This window comes from Piliocolobus tephrosceles, chromosome 6, assembly GCF_002776525.5.
Source record: "Piliocolobus tephrosceles isolate RC106 chromosome 6, ASM277652v3, whole genome shotgun sequence".
In the NCBI taxonomy this organism is placed as follows: Eukaryota; Metazoa; Chordata; class Mammalia; order Primates; family Cercopithecidae; genus Piliocolobus; species Piliocolobus tephrosceles.
The window spans coordinates 140,435,710-140,459,833 of NC_045439.1; the positions used below are offsets into that span (position 1 = coordinate 140,435,710).

Sequence of the window (24,124 nt, forward strand, 5' to 3'; positions counted from 1 at the left end):
GCCTGCAAGGCACTTGCATTAGTTATCTATAGTATAAGAAATTACTCATGTAGTTGTTTAGAACAATAAATATTTATAATTTTTATGGGTCAGGAATCTGGGCTCAGTATATACATGGAACAGAATTATACTTGTACCCCTCAAGTTTATGCAGATTAAAAAAAAGTAAGTTAATGGTAGAATTTGGAATTCAATGAAGTGATTATAGAATATTTCTATTGAGTTCTAATGCTTGACACTGTAACAATTATTTCAATGTCCTGGGTTTTGCTGTTACTCTTTGTTGTTGTTATTTTATAGCGAAAGGTATCTAAAATTTAACTTTTAAAGGAAACATTTTAATGCAAATCAGTTTTCACACTATTTAGATCATGTGGTGCTTTAGGGTTTTTAGAATGTCTTATGTGCTTGATTATACAGATAATTTTGGTATCCAGGGTAAACAAAAATAAAACTTGCTTGAAGTATCTATTATGTGCATCCTAAGAGATGATTTATTAAAATTAGAATCGAGTTAAAAATAAGTGACCTTGCCTTATCTTTGGACTTTTTACACACAGGCCTCCTGGATTTGAATGAATGTATATTAAGCTTTTGTACTAAACTTAAAAATCCCGTAGCCCTTATTTGTGTTTTATATATGTACCCAGCATAAATGAATAATATCAGGTAGTGAAGTAAAGTTTCATAAACAGTGCACGAGAAGTGAAGGAAAGCTGTAGACATAGCCAAGTCAGTACTGGGGAACAGAGCTTTGGGTGTACATTGGACCTGTCTCCCTTTCCCTACATGAAGGCAGTGCCACAGGTATCCATCATCCTTTGGTAGAGGCAGCCCTTTCCTGGTCTCCCTATTTTTACCTGGACCTCCTTGCAGATACAGACATCTATCATCTCTATATTCATCACCGTTTCATCCCTACTGCCTGCAAGGCACTTGTATTCGTTATCTATTGTATAAGAAATTACTCATGCAGTCATTTAGAACAACAAATACTTATAGCTTTTATGGGTCAGGAATCTGGGCACAGGTGAGCTAAGTGCCTCTGGCTCAGGGTCTCTCACAGGCTGCAATTTAAGTATTGACTGGGGCAATCTCATCTGAAAACTTGACAATGGGTGGAAGGACAGGGAAAGATCTGCTTCCAAGCTCACTCTTACAGTTACTGGCAGGCCTTTGTTCCTCACTATGTGGGTCTCTCTTAAGCTGCCTGAGTATTTCTACAGCATGGCAGCTGGTGACCCAAAAGAGATCCAGAGAGTGGAAAAGAGTGCCCTAGATGGAAGCCACAATCATTTTCTAACCTGATCTCAGAAGTGGTATCACTTCTACTCTGTTCTGTTGTTAGAAGTGAGCCAGTAGGTTTAGCCTACATTCAAGGAGAAGGGATTATATAAGGGCATGAATACCAGGGAGTGGGGATCATTGGGGGCCATCTAGGAGGCCAAATACCACTGTACTCCTCTGTTTATCTTCATGATCCAGTTATGGTCTCGCGCTCTCTCTCTCTCTCCCCTCCCTTCTTCCCTCCCTCCCTCTCCCTCTCCTCCCTCCTTCTCTCACTGTCTCTCCCACCCCACCGTGTGTGTATATATATCAAGAAGTATCAGATGGATTTGTACTGTGTGCTAGCACTGAGAGAGAGACAGAGCGAGAGAGACGTGATCTTGCTCTGTTGACCAGGCTGGTCTTGAATGCCTGGGGTAAAACGATCCTCCTGCCTGGGCCTCCCAAACTGCTGGGATTATAGGCATGAGCCACCATGCCTGGCTCCTCTTCTTTATTAAGCTTTTCCTCAACTCTTCAAATGATTTCTGAACGTATGTAGCATTCATACTATACAACTTATTTGTCATACATCATTTATTACCTTATATTGGTAGTTACTTCTTCATTGCTCTTGAGGACAGTGACAAAGTCTCATGTCTCAGTAGTCCCAGTTTACCATAGTGTCTTGTACATGGTGCAGAGATGGTAATGACCTATGTATGATTTAGTACCTCATATTTCTTAAAATACTGGAAAGAGTTATAAGTAACTAACCTCTGCCTTCCTGGAAAATTATTGACATGTGATCTTATGAGGGGAATAGGAGAAAAATCATTCCAGAATGCTGATCTTGAGCTGGGAACCTGGAGAAGCAGAAAGGTCTGAATGTCCAAGAGATATGGACCTGATGATGCAGGAACACTATTCTTTATAGTATCAACACATTGACCCTCCAGAACGCCACAAACTTCTGGGTGAATCTAAAAACCTATTCTCTTCGCTTCTCCCTTATCCTTACTTCGGCATCCTGAATTAGACTATCTTTTCTGCCTATATTTAATTCAAGTCAAGAAGTATCAAGTGAATTTGTACTGTGTGCTAGCACCATGGCTAGTGCTCTTTGGAATTCAAAAGAAGGTTATTACCTTGAGAACTTTAGAGTCTAGTCAGAGAGACAAACTCAGCGCATGGTGGCACATGGGTAAAAGGTGATAGAAGTCTGTCAAGAGATCAGAACCTTGAGAGTTTGATATGGGCTACTCTAGTCTGGAAAGATTTCAAGGGTAAAGTAGTACTTGAGCTCAGGCGTGCAGAAAGGAAAAGGGACAGCTTTCTGAGAAGGAAAAATTACCATGAATGAAAAGCCACATAGGGAATAAACGTGGGAGGCCTGTTCATTTGTGAAGACCAGTGAGCTTGGAGATGAGAAATGGGAAAACAATTGAAGAGGTAAAGTGGGGATAGATTGGGCAAGAGTTTAATACTAGATAATAAAGTTTAAATTCATCTTAGAAAGTAGTAAGCTATTGAAGCCTTTTGTGTCAAACTGTGACATGACAAAAGTGACATTTTATAAAGATTAATCTGAGAATGCTGTATAGAGTGGATGGGAAAGGTTATGGTCTAGAGATAAGAAAGTAGTAGATGGATGGCCATAATTACCCACACATTCATTTCGTAACTTATTTATCATGCATTTATTCAACATTTATTGAGCAGCTGCTATTTACCAAGCAGTATGCTAGATACTGGATATATACTAATTAGACATAGACCTTGGCCTTGTAACTCAAAGTTTAATCTGAGGTATACAAGCCTGGACAAAAATGATGATGGGGGAGTAAAAGGAAAGGTTCGATGTGAGACATTTGGAAAGAATCTCAATGAACATAAGATTGTATAGAAGTAGAATGAGTGAGACTCAAGGATGACCCTAAGATTTGGGATTTGGGACACTGAGAAGATAGAGGAATCATTCATCTAAAATGATAGCTAAGAAGTCAATTTTTTTTTTTTTTTTGCCTCTCAAGAAATCTTTTTTTTTTTTTTATACTTTAAGTTCTAGGGTACATGTGCACTACATGCAGGTTTGTTACATATGTATACATATGCCATGTTGGTGTGCTACACCGATTAACTCGTCATTTACATTAGGTATATCTCCTAATGCTATCCCTCCCCCCTCCTCCCACCCCACGACAGGCCCCGGTGTGTGATGTTCCCCTTCCTGTGTCCAAGTGTTCTCATTGTTCAATTCCCACCTATGAGTGAGAACATGCGATGTTTGGTTTTCTGTCCTTGTGATAGTTTGCTGAGAATGATGGTTTCCAGCTTCATCCATGTCCCTACAAAGGACATGAACTCATCCTTTTTTATGGCTGCGTAGTATTCCATGGTGTATATGTGCTACATTTTCTTAATCCAGTCAATCATTGATGGGTATTTGGTTTGGTTCCAAGTCTTTGCTATTGTGAATAGTGCCACAATAAACATATATGTGCATGTGTCTTTATAGCAGCATGATTTATAATCCTTTGGGTATATACTCAGTAATGGGATGGCTGGGTCAAATGGTATGTCTAGTTCTAGATCCTTGAGGAATTGCCACGCTGTCTTCCACAGTGGTTGAACTAGTTTATAGTCCCACCAACAGTGTAAAAGTGTTCCTGTATCTCCACATCCTCTCCAGCACTTGTTGTTTCCTGACTTTTTAATGATCACCATGCTAACTGGTGTGCGATGGTATCTCATTGTGGTTTTGATTTGCATTTCTCTGATGACCAGTGATGATGAGCATTTTTTCATGTGTCTGTTGGCTGCATAAATGTCTTAAAGAGAAGTCAATTTGAGGAGGAAAGAGCAAAGTTTTGTTTTTGACTTTGCAATAAGGTTACTTGGAACTTTCTAATGCAGATGGGACTTGATTTGGGAGACAATGAAGCAGGAGATAAGCAGTTTCAAGTTTTAAGACCCAGTAGGTTGAGATGAGGAGCTAAGATTAGAGAAATAGAGCTACATGCCAGTTTTGAAAAAGTCTTGGAAACAAGCAGACCAGAAGTCAGATAAACAAAGGTACATTTGTATAGCATGTTATTACAGTGTACTTTTATATATTAATACATGATCTCAAATAATCCTTACAACAACGCTGTGAAATTAGTGTTATTACTATCCACGCTTTATAGATGAGGAAACTAATATTGAATAAATTGCTCGAGATCACAAGGCCAAGAAGTCTAAAGGAATTCTAATAAAGTCCAATCTTTTTGTTCAAAGTCCATTGTCTTTTCTGTAATGGCAATGAAAGATAGTATGATGGTATTTGCAAGTTATTTTCAATATTTTAAAATTCTTTAAAGAAATCATGATTAGTAGGCTGGACACAGTGGTTCACGCCTATAATCCCAGCACTTTGGAAGGCCAAGGCGAGTGGATCACCTAAGGCCAGGAGTTCCAGACCAGCCTGGCCAACATGGTGAAACCCCATCTCTACTAAAAAAAATACAAAAATTAGGCTGGGCGTGGTGGCTCATGCCTGTAATCCCAGCACTTTGGGAGGCCGAGACAGGCGGATCGTGAGGTCAGGAGATCAAGACCATCCTGGCTAACATGGTGAAACCCCTTCTCTACTAAAAATACGAAAAAAAAAAAAAAAAAAAATTAGCTGGGCATGGTGGTGGGTGCCTGTAGTTCCAGCTACTCAGGAGACTGAGGCAGGAGAATGGCGTGAACCCAGGAGGTGGCGGTTGCAGTGAGCTGAGATCATTCCACTGCACTCCAGCCTGGGTGACAGGGCAAGACTCTGTCTCAAAAAAAAAAAAAAAACCCCAAAAAATTAGCCGGGTGCTGTGGCATGCACCTGTAGTCCTGGCTACTCCAGAGGCTGAGGCAGAAGAATTGTTTGAGTCCAGGAGGCAGAGGCTGCAGTGAGAGATCCCACCACTGCATTCCAGAGAGATCCCGCCACTGCTTTCCAGCCTGGGCAACAGAAGGAGGCTCTGTCTCCAAAAATAAAAAAAGAGAAGAAAAAGAAATCATGATTAGGCTAACTAAAATTTCAAAAATAGGCTCTTGATTTAAACAATTCAATGAGTTAAAATATGCTAGTTCATACTAATTAAACACTTTAGTTTGTGGTTATTTATATCTTTAATTTTTAAATTTAGAACTAAAACTATGACTTGCAAATAAGTTAATATACATAATCTTAAAACAATGAATCTATAGGGAAAATAATAAAAGGGGTTCTTGGAGAAGAAAATATTAGAAGTTACCTTACCAACTTAAAATATTGGCTGTTAGTTTGAATTCAAGACAGCCTAGCAAGGCAAAGTGCAGTGCCTATATAGTTGGTAGCCAAGGGGCCTATAGCAGATGGAGAAGGTGTGTCATCAAAGGATCAAGCATACAAGCAGCAAGTAAGGAAGCCTCAGAATGGAAGGGATGGGGAAAAGCAAACAGGAGAAGAGCTGTCACCAATTCTAATGGAAGAATGCAATACTCAAGTTCTACTGTCTCTGTCTTCCTTTTTATCCTTTCATCTTGACAGAGAACCAGGAGTCTGGACTGTAGATTGTCAGGTTATGATAGCTGAAAAGAGCTACCCAGGTAGCAATTGCAGCTACAGAGAACAAAACAGAAAGTATCTGGCAGAAATCTTTTCTTATACAGTTCTCTTTTGCCAAGGAGTGCCTTTGCTCCTTACTAGGGTCTGGAAGAGTGAAGGAAGACATTGACTGGGGCATGGAGTTAGTTCCCAGAAGTGGTACTTGGATCATATCTTTCCTATTCAGTACAGTAGTATAATCATTGGCCTTCTTACCAGGAAGATGGGGAGCCTGTCAAGTTTGTATGGGCCCTATAAGCCTGGAGGAGCGGCATGAGCATCTCTCAGTCCTAGCTGTGAATGTGTAGGGCTAAAGTGGCATGCCATCAGAAATGAAATGAGATGGGACAAGGTTAAACAAAAAAACTGGAGAAAAATCCAAACTGGGTCTTCAAAGTAAACAAGCAGGTCCTGAGAGTCAAAATGAAAGTCATAGCATGTGACTCAGGGAAGAAGAGAAGCAACAGCAGTAGATGGGAATAGATAGAAACAGGAGAATCCCGGAGATGGGAGACTATGGCCCATGACTGACATTTTTTCTGCTCTCAATCATACCTGGTTCTGCACTTGCCCCAAGACACTGTCATAAATAGACTTGGCTTCAGAGTCTGGCATGGACTGCTGGGAGATTATATCCAAAGCAGGTTACAAAGCCCAGAACTTCTTCAAGTTCTCATGCCTAGAAGGAGGAGATGGGACAATTCATGGCATTTTTCTTCTAAGATTCCTTAACAAAGTCCTTAGACTACCCAAGTAGGAAGGTGCTTTTCATTTACCAATGGCACAATTCACTGAAGAGTGGGCTGCTTAGTCACAATCTTGATCGGGGGTCAAAGAGGAGACTTAACTTTCTCTAAGTTTTGAATTGGGACAGAAGAAGGACCTGGCCTTTTATTGACATAGCCATCAGTCAAAGGATTTGGGCATATATTCGTAATATGTGTATATTTATTTATAAGTTATGTATTTTTATTATATATAGTAAATACATTATAAAATGTACCAACATATAAATTTTTTAGTAAGATAAATACGAAATAAGTATGTTTAAAATTTTTAAAAATTGTATGAATTGCACAAAACTTTTAGTTCTTGATAATAGTGTTCATTAACTATAATGTTCTGGTTGCTTAATCTTGTTAATTATGATGGCTTTATACCAGCTGTAATTAATAACTCAAGGCATCATACTCTATACTTAGGTGAGGTTTAGCATTGATGATAGGTGTAAGTCTATAATTTCAGTTAGTCTTCTGGATAATTTTTAAGTTTTGGGGTTTTCATGGCTGACTTTTCTTAAGTTGGATTGGATCATCATCATTTTTACTTTCTAATGTGGGTGAAGAAAAAAAGCTCATGCTGAGAGTAAAAATGTCAACTCTCATTTTCTTGTTCATGGATGCTTATCATTATCTTCAATACAGTGTGCTTTTTGCAGAAGGCCTTAAGACACATCTGTTTTTTCAGTCTTAGCACACTTGAAATTAAATAACACAATTTATAAACCCACTGCATGAGTAAACTGCAGTCCATTCTAATGCGCTGAGAGCAAACGCAGCAGTGCTGGTCCACTGTTTTGTGGTTTGGAGACTCCACTCTCAGGTTGCCTTCAGAGCTGCAAGGGACGTTACCACATGAGGGATCGAGTGACAGGCTGAATATTGAAAGTACAAAGTAATTTCTTATTTATTTCTTTTTAAATGTAGATAGAAGTTCTTATACTTTCCTCACATGACCAATGGCGTCATCTTATGTATCACCCGGGATGTGGGTACTGTATTTGAGAGACAACAGGTCTAGAGTGATGGTTCTCAAACTTTTTTTTTTTTTTTTTTTGAGACAGAGCCTATATCTGTCGCCCAGGCTGGAGTGCAGTGGTGCAATCTCGACTCACTGCAACCTCCGCCTCCCGGGTTCACTCCATTCTCCTGCTGAGTAGCTGGGACTACAGGCGCCCGCCACAATGCCCGGCTAATTTTTTGTGTTTTTGGTAGAGACGGGGTTTCACCGGGTTAGCCAGGATGGTCTCAATCTCCTGATCTCGTGATCCGCCCGCCTCGGCCTCCCAAAGTCCTGGGATTACAGGCATGAGCCACTGCGCCCGGCCAGATTCTCAAACTTTTATTTGCAGTTTTCTTTCACTGGCTCTCAGGAGGGCATCCTAGAATCTGCATTTTAACAAACATTCTTAGTATTTCTAATGCAGATGACTTGTCCTAGGAATCTCTGAGATGAGCATGACTGCCAGGAACCAATATTTTTTTGGACACGTAGAGGGCCTTTCTCTGTATGATTGAGAGCTTGGTCCTGGAAATTCTACTACCTGGTTGCTGTGAAGGATTGGAGTACCTCTTGCACTGGGATTGAGCCAGGACTGGAACCTGGCAGTCAGGCTAGCAGGAACTGCCAGTGCCTGCTCAAATTGTGAGGCTGATGAAGTATCAGAGGCCAAAAGTCCCAGGGCAGCAACTCCTTCTGAGAGGGAAGGCATATAATGACTGCAGATCTCTGTTTGTTCCTTTGACAGCAGAGCACAGTTCCTATGAATAACTGAGAATCAACATTGTTTAGATATGGGGCTTCACTTTATGGAAACCCAGGAAATAGGGAGAATTCATTCCAAATGAATACTATCCCTGGACACACCTTGAAAAAGGATTTAGAACAGAGAGGCAATAACGATCCTCTTCATTGTCATCCTTATCGTGATCTTCATGATCATCATTAATATTTTCATAACACCCTTGACAGTTTGCAAAGGACTTTCTTTAAACTTACAAGGTAAATATTTACTCTTTCTTTTTAAAGATGAGGAAACTGAGGCTCAGAGAGTTTATGTAAACCAGTCCTAGATCACATGCATAATCACTGATGAGGCTGGAATCCTAATCAAATATCTACAACCTAGCACTCTTTGCTCCATACCTGCCTGAAAATCAAAAAGCCTAATTTTCACAAAAGATAGTTTTCCTTTTTAGCCAGCATTGCCTAAGGGAAAATCTGGTAGTTTTGCCTGGTAGAGACAAACCAGTAGGTACACAAAGTGATGATAGCGAATGCCAGCAAATGCAAGATTCTCCTAGCAGTAATCTTGAAACAATGATAAGGACATTATCAAAAGAGTTCAAAGTGCTTTTGTATTGTTTTCAAAATAGGTTTCACTGTTATCCACACTTTGGCAATGATTTTTCTTTTATGTCAAAGGATAGTTCCTCCTCTTACCATTGCTAGCTTTCACAAATTTTATTGCTTGTGATATTTGCTCACACTGTTCTTAATGACCATGCTTTGCTTATTGACACTAGGAGGGTGACTGCCATCTGTACCAGCACTATCAGAACTGCACAGAAATCTTCATTTTATGCTTGCTCTGTTGTGCTACTCTTTGGGGAGGGAAGAAAGAAACAAGAACAAAGCAAGTAATAGTGAGAAAAAGTGAGGGTAACAGGTTTTTGTTCAATGGTGAGTGTAGATTAGAAGGTGTCAATTATTGAAACACCATGGATCCCATCTATTCTGGGTTGTTCCAGTGCAGTTAAATACGATACTGACCACATTCTAGTCACACACACACACACACACACAGAAAGCATGCATAACAAGATGTTAACACTTGGTAATCTATCTGAGGGGCATTCGCATGCTCACTGTTCTTTCCATTTTTCTTTGGGTTTGAAACTTTTTAAAATAAAAATACAAACTTTTAAAACAGAATTACAAAATAAAACATAACAACAAATTGGAAAAATATTTGCAAAGAAATGATACAAAAATTGCTAAGATTCTTAAATACAAAGTATACTTGCCAAAAAAAAAAAAACAACCCAACACTTGATATAGACAGAAGGGCATCAACAGACCACTCACAGAGATAGAAATGCAAGTAACGAGTAGGCATGTGGAAAGCGTTTAATGCCACTGGTAACCGATGAAACACAAACGAAACAAAAATGTTTCATCTTACAGATAAACCAGAGAAATGCAAATCAAACAATATATTACTATTTTTTCTTCAAAAACAAGCAAAACAAATTAATTTAAACCACTGTAATACTCAGTGCTGATGAAGGTACAGCAACTGGGCATACTTTTATCCTTCTGGTGGAAGTGTAAATTAGCACACAGTTCTTTCTTCATTCAGTTTATTATTTTGTTGATATATAATAGACGTATATATTTTCTTTCTTTTTTTTTTTTTTTTTTTGAGATGGAGTCTTGCTCTGTTGCCCAGGCTGGAGTGCAGTGGTGCAATCTTGGCTCACTGCAAGCTCCGCCTCCCAGGTTCACGCCATTCTCCTGCCTCAGCCTCCCATGTAGCTGGGACTACAGGCACCCACCACCGCACCCGGCTAATTTTTTGTATTTTTAGTAGAGACGGGGTTTCACCGTGTTAGCCAGGATGGTCTCAATCTCCTGACCTCGTGATCCTCCTGTCTCGGCCTCCCAAAGTGCTGGGATTACAGGCGTGAGCCACTGCGCCCGGCCACAATAGTCGTATATATTTTCAAGGTACATGTGATAATTTGATACATTCTTATAATGTGTAAAGATCAAACCAGGGTAATTGGATTTTCCATCACCTTAAATACTAATTTTTTCTTTAAGCTAGAAACATGCAAATTATCTTCTAGGCATTTTGAAATGTAGAGTAGAGTAGTGTTAACTATAGTCACCCTACTGATCTGTAAAACCTAGGTTTTATTTCTTCTCTCTAACTGTATGTTATGCCCATTAATCAACCTCTCTTCAACACCCCTTGTCCCTCTCCTGCCCTCTGGTAACCACCAATCTACTCTCTATATTCATGAGATGCACTTTTTTTTTTTTTTTAAGCTCACACATGTGAGAACGTGAGATATATTTGTCTTTGTTTATACTTGACTTATTTCACTCAACATAATGACCTCTAGTTCGATCCACGTTGCTATGAGTGACATGATTCCTTTGTTTCTTAAGGTTAAATAATATTCCATTGTGTATATATACCACATTTTCTTTATCCATTCATCCATTGATGGGCACTTAGGTTGATTCCAAGTTTTGTTTATTGTGAATAATGCTGCAATAAACATGGGAATGGAAATCTCTCTTCAATATATTGATTTCCTTTCTTTTGGATATATACCCAGTAGTGTGATGGCTGGGTCTTATGGTAGTTTTTAGTTTTTTGAGGCACCTCCTTACTGTTTTCCATAGTGGGTATACTTTACTGAATTCATTAATCAGTTCTAACAGTTTTTGGTGGTGTCTTTAGGTTTTTCTAAATATAAGATCATGTTGTCTGTGAACAAAGCTAATTTGACTTCTTCCTTTCCAATTTGGATGCCTTTATTTCTTTCTCTTGCCTAATTGCTCTGGTCAGGATTTCCAGTATTATATGGAATAAACGTTGTGAAAGTGGGCATCCTTATCTTATTCCAGATCCTAGAGGAAAGACATCCAGTTTCTCCCTGTTCAGTATGATGTTGGCTATGAGTTTGTCATATATGGCCTTTACTATTTTCAGGTATATTCCGTCTATACCCAGTTTGCTGAAGGTTTTTTTTTTTTTTTTTTTTTTTTATCATGAAGGGATACTATGGTTTGTTTGGCTCCACCAAGTTTCATGTTGAAAGTTGATCCCCAGTGTTAGAGGTGGAACCTGATGGAAGGTGTTTGGATTGTGGAGGTGGATCCCTCACGAAGGGATTGGCGCCATTCTCATGGGAGTGAGTGAATTCTACTCTTCATCTCCATGGGAACTGATTGTTGAAAAGAGACAGGCACCTCTTCCTCTGTCTTGCTGCTTCTCTCACCATGTGATCTCTATGTACTGGCTCCCCTTACCTTCTACCATGAATGGAAGCAGCCTGAAGCCCTGACCAGAAGCAGATGCTAGCACTGTGTTTCTTTTATAGCCTGCAGAAGCATGAGCCGAATAAATCTGTTTTTTAAAAAAGTACCCAGCCTCAGGTATTCCTTTATAGCAACACAAACAGAATAAGACAAGGGATGTTGAATTTTATCAGATGCCTTTTAGCATCTATTGGAATGATATACTTGGGTGCTCCAGTGTTGGGTACATAGTCACTTATAATTGTTCTATCTACTTGCTGAATTGACTCCTTTAATGATATAATGACCTTCTTTGACTCTTTTCACAGTCTTTGACTTGTAGTCCATTTTATCTATGTACAATTACTCCTCTTTTTGAGTTTCCAGTTGCATAGAATATCAACTCCATGTCTTTACTTTCAGTCTGTGTCTTTATAGTTGAGATGGGTTTCTTGCAGGCAGCATATAGTTGGGTATTGTTTCTTTTATCCTTTCAGCCGCACTGTGTTTTTTAATTGAAGAACTAAATCCATTTACATTCAGTCTTATTATTGCTAAGTAAAGACTTACTATTACCATTTTGTTGCTTGTTTTCTGGTTGTTTTATAAATTCTCTCTTCCTTTCTTACTGTCTTTCTTTCATTGTGGTTAGATTATTTTTCTCTGGTAGTATGTTTTAATTCATTGCTTTTTAATTTATTTTTAATTACTTAATTTATTTTTTTGTTGCCCAGGCTGGAGTGCAGTGTCGCAGTCTCAGCTCACTGCAACCTCCGCCTCCCAGGTTCAGGCAATTCTCCTGCCTCAGCCTGCCAAGTGGCTGGGATTACAGGCACCTGCCACCATGCCTGGCTAATTTTTGTATTTTTAGTAGAGACAGGGTTTCATCACATTGACCAGGCTGGTCTCAAACTCCTGACCTCAAGTGATTTGCCCACCTCAGCCTCCCAAAGTGCTGGGATGACAGGCACGAGCCACCATGCCTGGTCTGAGCCACCATGCCCAGCCCATTGCTTTTTATTTCTAATGTATCTATTATAGTGTTTTGCATTGTGGTTCCCATGAAGCTTATGAAAACATCTTCTAGATATAATAAGTTATTTTAAAGAGATAATGTTATCTGAGATCACTAAAAAATAATAGAAACAAAGAAAAAAATGTTTAAAAACTCTACAATTTAAGTCCATCCCCCATATATTTTGACTTTTTTTTGTCTCACCTTACATAGTTTTATATTGCCCATCTTTTAACAGGTTGTGTAGCTATTACTGTTTTTAATAGATTTATCTTGTAGGCTTCATACTTGAGTTTGAGTAGGTAGTACACCACAGAGTATTAGTGTATGCTAAGGTTGTTTATGTACTTAATTTTACCAGTGAGTTTTTTACCTTCCAGTGTTTTCTCTTTGCACATTAGTGATTTTTTTCTTTCAGATTGAGTAACTCTCTTTAGCATGTGATGTAACATGGGTCTGGTGATGGTGAATTCGCTCAGCTTTTGTCTGTCTTGGAAAGACTTTATCTTAGCATATTTGAAGGATACCTCTGATGGATACAGTGTTCTTCGATAGCAGTTTTTTTCTTTCAGCACTTTGAAAATGTTTTCACACTCTCTCTTGGCTTATATAGTTTCCATTGAGAAGTCCTTTGCCAGATGAACTGGACCTCTTTTATGTGCTATTTGCTTCTTTTCTCTTGCTGTTTTCAGGATCTTCTCTTTGTCCTTGACCTTTGAGAGTTTGATTAGTATATTTTGGGATGGTCTTATTTGGGTTGAATCTATCTGATGTTCTCTGCCCTTCCTGTACCTGGATATTTATATGTCTTTCTAAAGTTTTCAAACGTTTTCTGTTATTGTTTCTTTAAATAAGCTTTCTACCCCTTACTCTTCTTCAACTCTCTCTTGAACGTCAATAATTTTTAGATTTGGTCTTCTGAGGGAATTTTCTGTATCTTGTAGGTGATCTTCATTCCTTTTTATATTTTTCTTCTCTGACTGTGTGTTCTCAAATAGCCTGTCCTCAAGCTCACTGATTCTTCTGCTATATCCATTCTGCTGTTGAGAGTCTCTACTGAATTTTTTAGTTCAGCATATGTATTTCAAGATTTCTGTTTGGTTTTATTTTTATTATTTCAATCTCTGTTAAATTTCTTTGATAAATTTCTTAATTGATTTTCTGTGTTATCTTGGTGATCACTGAGTTTCCTTGTAATTGCTATTTTGTTCTTGGTCAGTGAGCTCGCATATCAACATCTCATTAAGGTCAGTCACTGGTTCCTTGCTTTGTTCCTTTTTGGGGAAGTCATGGTTCCTTGTTTGCTGTTGTTGTGGCTGTATGTCTGTTTCTTTCCATTAAAGGATTAGTTATTTATTCCAGTCTTCTCTCTCTGACTTGTTTTGGTTTTTAATGGATATTTTTGCTTTTTTCTTTGTAATTTATATCTCCTGTTCTTCTCCTCTCCCCCCCCCCCCCCCCCCCCCCCCACTAGGCTGCTGTCTCCTTTTTGGCACTAGATGGCACCTTAAGCCCAGGTTTGCATCGAATCTAATAAAGGATCAGAGTGCTGCCTGTCCCAAATGGAAGAGGTCCCAAAGGGGATATTCTGGCAATGTGGGTCACCTGGCCAAGGGTTTGTGCCAAGGGACCTGTGGAACATATTTCCTACAGCGTGGTACTGCCACTCTGATTTGGTGTCTCCCTTGGCCTAGTTATAGAGCAGAATTTCTAGGGTTGGGATGGTTGTCTCACCTCTCCACTTTGTCTCTGGCTGTCCTCAGGGATATTTGTCCCTTCAAGTACTCCTGATACTTCCCATGGGTTGAGGTAGGGACAGGTCTTTTGTCAGGAATCCAAGATGATAGGGAAGCTGGTTGTCAACCTTGATCTCACTTTTTCTAGTGAAGAAACCATGAGTTGAGGGAAATATTTTCACATGCTGGGTGCAAGGCAGATTGTGGAGAGGGGAGTCACAGATATGGAAATCTGATTTCCTTTCCATCTGCCTGGAGTTTTTTCACTTCTCCATGGCCCCGGGCACTGTTTCATCCTCATCTTTGGGTTCTGGGTTATTGCTGGTAATAATCTCGGTAATGTATGTTTGTTTTTAGTTTTCTGTTGTGAGAGCATGAGGCTAGCTTGCTTCTATGCTGCCATTTTGGAACTGGAAGACAGCATGAAGTTCTTAAAAGCAATTTTTCAATATATATGAAAAAATTTAAATTATTATTTTGGGCCGAATGTGGTTGCTCATGCCTGTAATCTCAGCACGTTGGGAGGCTGAGGTGGGAGGCTTACTTGAGTCCAGGTGTTTGAGACCAGCCTGGGCAACATAGTGAAACCCCATCTCTACAAAAAATTTTTAAAATTTGCTGAGTGTCGTGGCATGTGCCTATAGTCTGAGACAGGAGACTGAGACATGAGACTGAGACAGGAGAATTGCCTGAGCCTAGGATATTGAGGCTGCAGTGAGCCATGATTGTGTCACTGCACTCCAGCCTGGGTGACAGAGTGAGATCTTGTTTCAATAAATAAATATGTTTTAATTTAGTAATTGTAGCTCTAAGAATTATCTTAGGAAATAAGGAAAGATATACATTAATGTCTGTATAAGTATGTTCATTTTAGCATTGTACCTAAAGCAATAACTTTGGATATACCCTAAGTATCAACGGTAAAAGAATGATTAAATTCATTTTAACACATTTATATGTATGTTGTGTAGCTATTAAAACTGATATTGAAGAAATTTTAATGACATGGAAAATTTCTCACAGCATATGCTGAGGGAGAAAAAAGCAGGGTACAAAATTATATCTCAATTCAATTATCAGTATCTAAATTCACTTCTAAACACATCATCCATGGAAGTAAAAGGATTTAAGAAATACACCAAGATACTTTCACTTCTGGGAAGGTGGTGACATACTGTCTTTTATGCCTCCTGCTAAGTACAACTAAAAACTCTGGACATTATATGTAAAACAAACTTTAAAAGACTCTGCAAGACGGAGAGAAGGCAGACCAGCTGAGGGTCTTGAGACACAAGGAACAGCATGGAAGTGAGTGTCCTGGGTTTTCCTTTTGCCTCATATATCCCATAGCAAACATATAATTTTTCTTCCCTCCAAATAATTTCCTTTAACAGGAAATTCTTGCAAGACAGGTCTCAGGCAACAAATTCTCTTAGTTTTTATTTGTCTCAAGACATCTTTATTTCCCCTTCACTTTTGAAGAATCATTTTTACAGGTTAGTGGGTTTTTACTTTCCACATTTTAAATATTTCAATTCATTCTCTTCTTGCATAGTTCCTTTAAAAAAAAAAAGTTCAATGTAATTATTATCAATAGGTAAGGGGTTTTTTTCTCCCTGACTTCTTGCAAGATTTTCTTTGTCTTTGGTTTTTCATAGTTTAAATATGATATGTATAGGTGTAGGGTTTTGTTTTGTTTTGTTTCTTGCATTTATCCTGGTCAGTGTTCTCTGAAATTCCTGAATCTGTAGTTTGATGTCCGTCATCAATTTTGGAAAATTCTCAGCCATTATTACTCAAATATTTCTTTGGTTCTTTTGTCCGTTCTTTTTCTTGTATTCCTATAATGAGTATGTCACACTGTTTGTAACTGAATATTCTGTACTGTTTCGTTCATTCTTTTTTCCTCTCTGCGTTTCACTTTGAGGAGTTTATATTGACATTTCAAGATCACTGATTTTGTTTCATTGGCCATATTCAATATATTGATAAGCCTATGAAAGACATTCTTCACTTCTTAAAACAATGCTTTTTATTTCTAGCATTTTCTCTTGATTCTTTCTTAAAGTTTAAATCGCTCTGCTTACATTACCCATCTTGTCTTGCATGTTGTACACTTTTTTCATTAGTGCCCTTTGCCTGTTAATCAGAGTTATTTTAAATTTCTGGTCTGATAATTCCAAAATCTCTGGCACAGCTGAATCTGGTTCTGATATTTGCTTTGTCTCTTCAGACTGTTTTTTTCTTTCCTTTTAGCATGCCTCATCATTTTTTATTGAAGCCTATATACCATCATTACATCATTGGGTAATACCATTTAAGATAAATAGGCCTTCAGTGTGAGGGTTTATGTTGATCTGACTAGGAGTTACACTGTTTGCTATTAACTGTTGGCATCTGAGCATTTCCTCTAGTATCTTTGTTTTTTTTTTTTTTTTTTGAGACAGAGTCTTGCTCTGTCTCCTAGGCTGGAGTGCAGTGGCGCGATCTTGGCTCACTGCAAGCTCTCCCGGCTTCACGCCATTCTCCTGCCTCAGCCTCCTCCTAAGTAGCTGGGACTACAGGCGCTCGCCACTGCGCCTGGCTAATTTTTTGTATTTTTAGTAGAGATGGGGTTTCACTGTGGTCTCGAACTCCTGACCTTGTGATCCGCCCACCTCGGCCTCCCAAAGCAGTATCTTTGTTTTTATCACCCTTTTTGTCTACTGCTTTGTCTTTGGGTTTTCCTAGAAACCCCTTCTTAAAAAGAGTCTAAACTTTGCTGTCTTTCATCTATAATCTTCTGTTATCAGGGGCTCTGTAAATGTGGTGGTAAGGTGTGTGTAGAAGGAAGCATTCTATACTCCTATAATTAGGTCTCAGTCTTTTGGTGAGTCTTTGCCCTGGGCTGTTACCTTGACAAGTTTTTCTTAGCATTTCCTCCCCTTTAGTGAGATAGGAAGGCTAGAGTGGGTGGAAGTTGTCTAATTGCCCTTCTTCAGGTCAGATAAGGCTTTGGTAAGACAGTTTCCTTGAGAGCTTGCCTTCATTACAGAAAATAGACCGAAGAACAGAGCTCCCCAGGAATATTCCAAAATAGCTATTTCCTTCTCCCGCTGCTGGAAGCAGGAGCAGATTCTCTGATCTTCACAGTGAGAAAACGTTGGGGCTCTTGGAGGTAAAACTCACAACAGTATGGGACCCTCTAAGATTCTCCTCCCTGCCCCCAAGAATTTTTAACTCTCAAGCTAGTCCACACTGAGCCTTGAGAAATGTGTCGATTAAAGCTTAAGTGTTCTTGTCAGTGCAGGTTCCAACAGCTGACTTCTCTCAGGCTTCTGCTCCCTGCAAGCTATGATGCTTTATACTACTCCTCTCTCCAGCTTTCAGGACAGCAGTTTACCCTGTGATCTCAATTCTCTGATAGAAGAAGAGTTGTTTTTGGTTCATTCAGCTTTTTTCTTGTTGTAAGAATAGGAATGACAACTTCCAGGCTTATTACATGTTGGAGTGAAACTAGAACTCCATTAGTTGCTTTTTAATGATAATTTTGCAAAAGTGGGTATCACAATAGAATCAAGTTATTGAGTTGTATTGAGTTATTGGTGGGTGAGTTTTGTTAGTAATAATTATATTGATAATCTTAAAGATCTTGAACTTGCTTTCAAATTAAAAATTTTAAGACATAACATACCACACAAATACTCATTCTTACAATTTTATTTTTTTTATATTGCACTCCCATGGAACTATCCACTGCTTAATAAGGAAAATGTTTAACCACCTTTGATATTTAAATCTTTACAACTATATAAAATAGCAGAGATTTCAAGAATATAAGTATTAACCACTTAGGGACCATCATTTTGCATATATTTAACATTGGCTCTCCTGTAATTTGATTTTATTAAACAAAATACAACATTATGTATTTTCTTTTACCAAGAATGTTTTATAGTGCAGTAATTCTTTCAGTTGTTAATCATATAAACTCAGTCAGAAATAGAGCTTTTTATTCATGCTATAATGGTCTTTAACAGACTTGGAAATTCTTATGCTTAATAAAACGACTACACTTTCACAGTGGCAAAAATGATAAAGATTAGTTTAATTTATTGTAATTACCGATAGAATATTTCCTATAAAATATAAGCTTAATTAGGAAGCATTGTTTTAAAATTACAATTTGAGAAACTTTTAAGATAGCAAATTTGATTTTAAATTCCATTTCTTTTTACTTAGGTTACTTCCAACCGTAATTGATCAGAAATCATTTATTTTCCCTCAGGAATCTGAGGGTAAACTTTGGCGATCCCAAAGACGGCACAGTTCATCTCTGCCTGTCTTTCCAAGAGCAAAGGTAGGTATAGAGAAATTCATAGAGACAGAAAGTAGTTTAGTGATTGCCAGGGGCTGGGAGGAGCAGAGACTAGAAGTGACTTTTAATGGGTATGAAGTTTCTTTAGGGGATGATTAACATGTTCTAGAATTATATTGTGGTGATGATTGCACTACTCTGTGAATATAGTAAACACCATTGAATTATATACTTTAAAAATGTGAATTTTATGGTATATTAATTATATCTCGATGAAGCTGTTAAAAACTTTTTAAAAAAGAGTAAAGTAAGAAATTTGCTTTGTGTTCTAAGTTAGAAAACATAATGAATGTATAGGTCTGTTTCTAGAATTTCATTTTATAGTTGTTTCAGGTATGTTCATGGCATAGTCAATTTCTACAACAAAAGAGCTTTCTTCAGAAGAAAATAAATCAAGACATAATGCCTTCACATTTTTTAATAGAGCCAGGTGGCAAGGAATAGAGCTCAATACGTTTCTGACTTTGCCTCCATTGAGTGTTCTCTCAATTTTGTATCTGTTTTGTCCCTGTCTTAGTTCAGGCTGCTGTAACAGAATACTGTGAACTGGGTGGCGTAAACAACAGAATTCTATTTCTTACAGCTCTGGAGGCTGGAATTCAAAGGTCAAGGTGCCGGCAGATCCGGTGTCTGGTGAGGTCTTTCTTCCTAGTTTGCAGACAGCCTTCTTCATTTGTTTCTTCACATGGGAGAGAGAGAGAAAACCAGCAAGCTCTTGTGTGTCTTTTTATAAGGGCATTGATCTCATTCATTAGGGCTCTACCCTCATGAGCTAATTATCTCCCAAAAACCTCACCTGTTAACACCATTACACTGGGTTAGGATTTCAACATATGGGTTTTGGTGGGCGGGCGGGGGGAGGCGGGGCACAAACATTCAGTCCATAGCACACCCTGACTTAAAAGTAATACTAGCTTACCTCTTTTGGGTAGCAGGAACTGTTTTCAGTACTTTGAAAATACTAACTTGTTTGAACTTCAGAACAACCCTAGAAGGAGGTGTTATTATCATTATTATTAAGATAGAGTTTCACTCTTGTCACCCAGGCTGGAGTGCAATAGCGTGATCTCGACTCACTGCAACCTCCGTCTCTCAGGTTCAAGCAATTCTTTGCCTCAGCCTCCCGAGTAGCTGGGATTACGGGCATCCGTCACCACGCCTGGCTAATTTTTGTATTTTTAGTAGAAATGGGATTTTACCATCTTGGCCAGGCTGGTCTTGAACTCCCAACCTCATGATCCACCTGCCTCGGCCTCCCAAAGTGCTGGGATTACAGGCATGAGCCACCGCGTGTGGCCAGTTGTATGACTTTTTACATGTCTATCTTCCCACTAGATTATAAGCTTAATGAGGGCAGTACCTGTATCAGTTTGTTCATTGTTATATTATGCCTAGGGTGTGGGCCTTTATAGGCTCTTGACCTCCTAAAAGTTTGCTGAAAATCACTAACATGAGGCAGATTGATTAGTAGGAGAAAAGGCATACAAGTTTATTTAACATGTATAACAGGAGCCTTCAGTATGAAGACCCAACATCCCAATAAGTTACAGAAGCTTATGTATCATCTTGGGGTTGCAGAAAGAATGGGGGCTCAGGGCATGGCCAAAACCAGGTTATGTTTATAAATCAGGTTCAGTGGCAAAACAGGTTATAAGAGGGAGAAAGGAAGAGACTTGGCTAGCAAAGACGGCCTTGTGTGTAGATGCAGCCTCCCTCAGACAGAATAGATGGCAAATGTTTCTTTTCAGTCGTTTAAAGGTATCAGACTCAATCTCTCCCAGATCCAGGAAATGACTGAAAGGGGAGCCTTGGCAGCATTGATGGAGATTCTTTACAGAAGCAAAATTTCTCCACAAAAGACAGCTTTGCAATACCACTTCTGTTTGCTGGCCCTGTGGCAACTATTTCAAAATATGTCAGAGATATATATTTTGGGGTAAAATATTTGTATTTCCTTCACAGAGGATTCTGCATCAATGTTTGTTGAATGGATAAATGAAACCACCACAGTGATCTCTAAGAGTGTGCTCATCTCCATGTAAAATATCAGTTCAGGCTCCTGTGAACTCCCAAAGCAGCCCTCTCCTACCTCTGTCCTTGCACTTGTTACATTGGGTCTGTCAGCCACTCTCTGAGAAGTGCTTACTATGTGCCCAGGATTATTAGAGGCTGAATAAGACAGATCAAATCCCTGACATCAGAGAGCTTATATTCTAGTGGGGAAAGACAGACCATCAGTAAGATAATACCAGATAATGATAAAAATAAAACAGAATGCTGTGATAAAGGGAGCTTAAATTTCTCATCTTCCTTACTGTTAAGTCACTTCTTCAGTCATTTGTTTTACTTGTTTGGCCAAGAATCTCAGGAGGTCCACAGATGGTCCCCAAGACCAGAGATTAGATGGAGGTCTCTGATTTAAAAGAACAATGAAATAAGATGTATGAAATTAGGCTATTTTAGAATGTATAATTGCTATTATTGTTCTGGGAAAAAAAACAAAACAAAACTATGGCCAGAAATTTATTTGCCCCAAAGAACTCTGAACCCTGACTAATGTTCATGAAGATGCACTGTGTTCTTTTAGATGCTATGAGGATGGGTGAGCTTCTCTTAAAAAGGGGCATGGACTATTTCCCACCCTGACTTTGCCTCCAGAGCCTGGATTACTATTGTTGTTGTATTTCTAATATCTGTGACATCTGCTTAAAAATGCATATCCTCTGACATAAAAAAGAGCCCTAATTTTGCACTGTAAAGTCAAAGACAAACAATGCTGTCTTGCCAGCTGTTACACATTTCTACTACACCAACATAAAAGCTTCTATTATTAAGTAGTTTTGAAATCCAACTGGGATGTTACTACCTTTAATTGCCCACTGCCAACCTTTTAAATCAGGTGAAACCCCAGTCACTTCTTTAAGCTCTCTCTCCCCAAAAGTGGATAGCTGTTTTTGAAATTCATACCAAAAAGCTTATATGACAAACAGTTAGGAGTTGCTCAATTGTAATTAAGAATCATAATTTAAAATTGTTTATTAAGCCTCTTTTTATTTTTTTTTTATTTATTTTTTTTGAGACGGAGTCTCGCTCTGCCGCCCAGGCTGGAGTGCAGTGGCCGGATCTCAGCTCACTGCAAGCTCCGCCTCCCGGGTTTTACCCCATTCTCCTGCCTCAGCCTCCCGAGTAGCTGGGACTACAGGCGCCCGCCACATCGCCCGGCTAGTTTTTTGTATTTTTTAGTAGAGACGGGGTTTCACCGTGTTAGTCAGGATGGTCTCGATCTCCTGACCTCGTGATCCGCCCGTCTCGGCCTCCCAAAGTGCTGGGATTACAGGCTTGAGCCACCGCACCGGGCCTAAGCCTCTTTTAATTTGAAAAAGCATACTCAGAAACATTTACAATTTAAAAAAGAAAGGTTACACTAATCTTTCACTTTCTGAGGTTTTCTCTTGAAAAAAATAGAATCAGTGGTGAAATATCAGTGAGTAGTATTGGAATATAAAGTCTAATTTTCAGAATTTGCAGATAACTGGGCGAAATCAATATGGACTCCATTTTTGCTTATTAAAATACTAATTTTTAATTTTTTCCTCCAAATGTATCAGTAATACTTGCTTGTTGTTGTGATAAACATAATATGAAGATGTAAAGGCAAAGCCAGTTGTTTAACCCGCACCCTCTACCAAACTACCCAATCCCATGAGGCAACCAGTGTTAACAGCGGGTTTATTTGTCCACTCATTCCCCTTTGTAATAGTGTATATACAGTACAAGTACGTATGCAGATATGTAGGATTTGAGTTGGTTATGAATTTTTTTGCTTTTACTGAAACAGATAGCATTTTCAGTCATGCAAATAAAAACCATTTTTGTTCATAAACACTATATATGAAGTTATGTTCATACAATTATTTGCAGAAAATATATGCTATTTTATGTTTATAAAATAGGATAGAAATGTAATATGGTGTGATATTTCTGAGTTTTTTTTCTATTGTCTATCCATGACACCAAAAGAGGGAAAGTGGGACCCTGTAGGTTCTGGGGTTGAGTCTAAGGAGCCCAAAGTAAGTGGGAAATGTCTTTGATAGCTCGTGCTTTGGCATATAAATTATAGCAGTTTTTCACTCCATTTCATTATATATCCATTTTTTGTTTCAATGTAAAAGTAATGGATTTTACTTCAAAATATTTAGATAAAACTCATGCCCCAAATAATATATCTCGTTTATTATGTTCCTGTCACACTACCACATACTCCCAGTAGTGCCCCAATTTGAGATGTAGAGGATTGTACAGCATCAGTATATTCATTTACCAAACATTTTCAAATTTTTATTTATTTCATTTATTTTATTTTTTATTTTTGTGAGTAAATAGTAGGTGTATATGTGTATGGGGTACATGAGCTATTCTGGTATAGGCTTGCAACGCATGATAATCACATCAGGGTAAATGGGGTAGCCATCACCTCAAGCGTGCATTTATCCCTTGTGTTACAAACAATCCAGTTATACTCTTTAGCTATTTTTAATGTACAATAAATTATTACTGACTATAGTTGCTCTGTCGTACTATCAAATACTAGTTCTTATTCATTCTTTCTATTTTTTGTACCCGTTAACCATCTTCACTTCCCCACTAACCCACACTACCCTTCCCAGACTCTAGTAATCATCCTTCTACTTTCCATCTTCATGAGTTCAACTATTTTAATTTTTAGCTACCACAAATAAATAAGAACATGTGAATCCTGTCCTTGCTTGCCTGGCTTATTTCACTTGACATAATGAAGTCCAGTTCCATCCCTGTTGTTGTAAATGACAAGATCTCATTCTTTTTTGTGGCTGAATAGTACTTCACTGTGTATATGTACCACTTTTTCTTTATCCATTCATCTGGGCTTTTTGTTTGCTTGTTTGTTTTTTAACTTTTAAGTTCAAGGGTGCATGTGCGGATTTGTTACATAGGTAAACTTCTGTCATGGGGATTTGTTGTGCAGATTATTTCATCACCCAGGTATTAAGCCTAGTACCCATTAGTTATTTTTCCTGATCCTCTCCCTCCTTCCACCCTCCTCCCTCCAATAGGACCCAGTGTATCTTGTTCCTCTCTATGTGTCCATGTGTTCTTATCACTTAGCTCCCACTTATAAATGAGAACATGTGGTATTTTCTGTTCCCACATTAGCTTGCTAAGGATAATGGCCTCCAGCTCCATCCATGTCCCTGCAAAGTACATGGTCTCATTCCTTTTTATGGCTGCATAGTATTCCATGGTGTATATGTACCACATTTTCTTTATCCAGTCTATTATTGATGGAT

At 38.6% G+C, this 24,124-nt stretch overlaps 1 protein-coding gene across 10 annotated transcripts in view; it reads left to right on the forward strand.

Annotated features, from left to right (window-relative positions):
- Positions 1–24,124, forward strand: part of IQCH (IQ motif containing H) — a 255,305-nt gene that overhangs the window by 9,016 nt on the left and 222,165 nt on the right. For 3 of the 10 annotated variants that reach the window (XM_023220766.2, XM_023220767.2, XM_023220776.2), the window contains one exon: positions 18,662–18,779. The exons of the other annotated variants lie outside the window; for them this stretch is intronic. In XM_023220766.2, the coding sequence (XP_023076534.1) occupies positions 18,662–18,779 (118 nt within the window). The remainder of the gene's footprint in view (positions 1–18,661; positions 18,780–24,124) is intronic. 10 annotated transcript variants of the gene reach the window in all.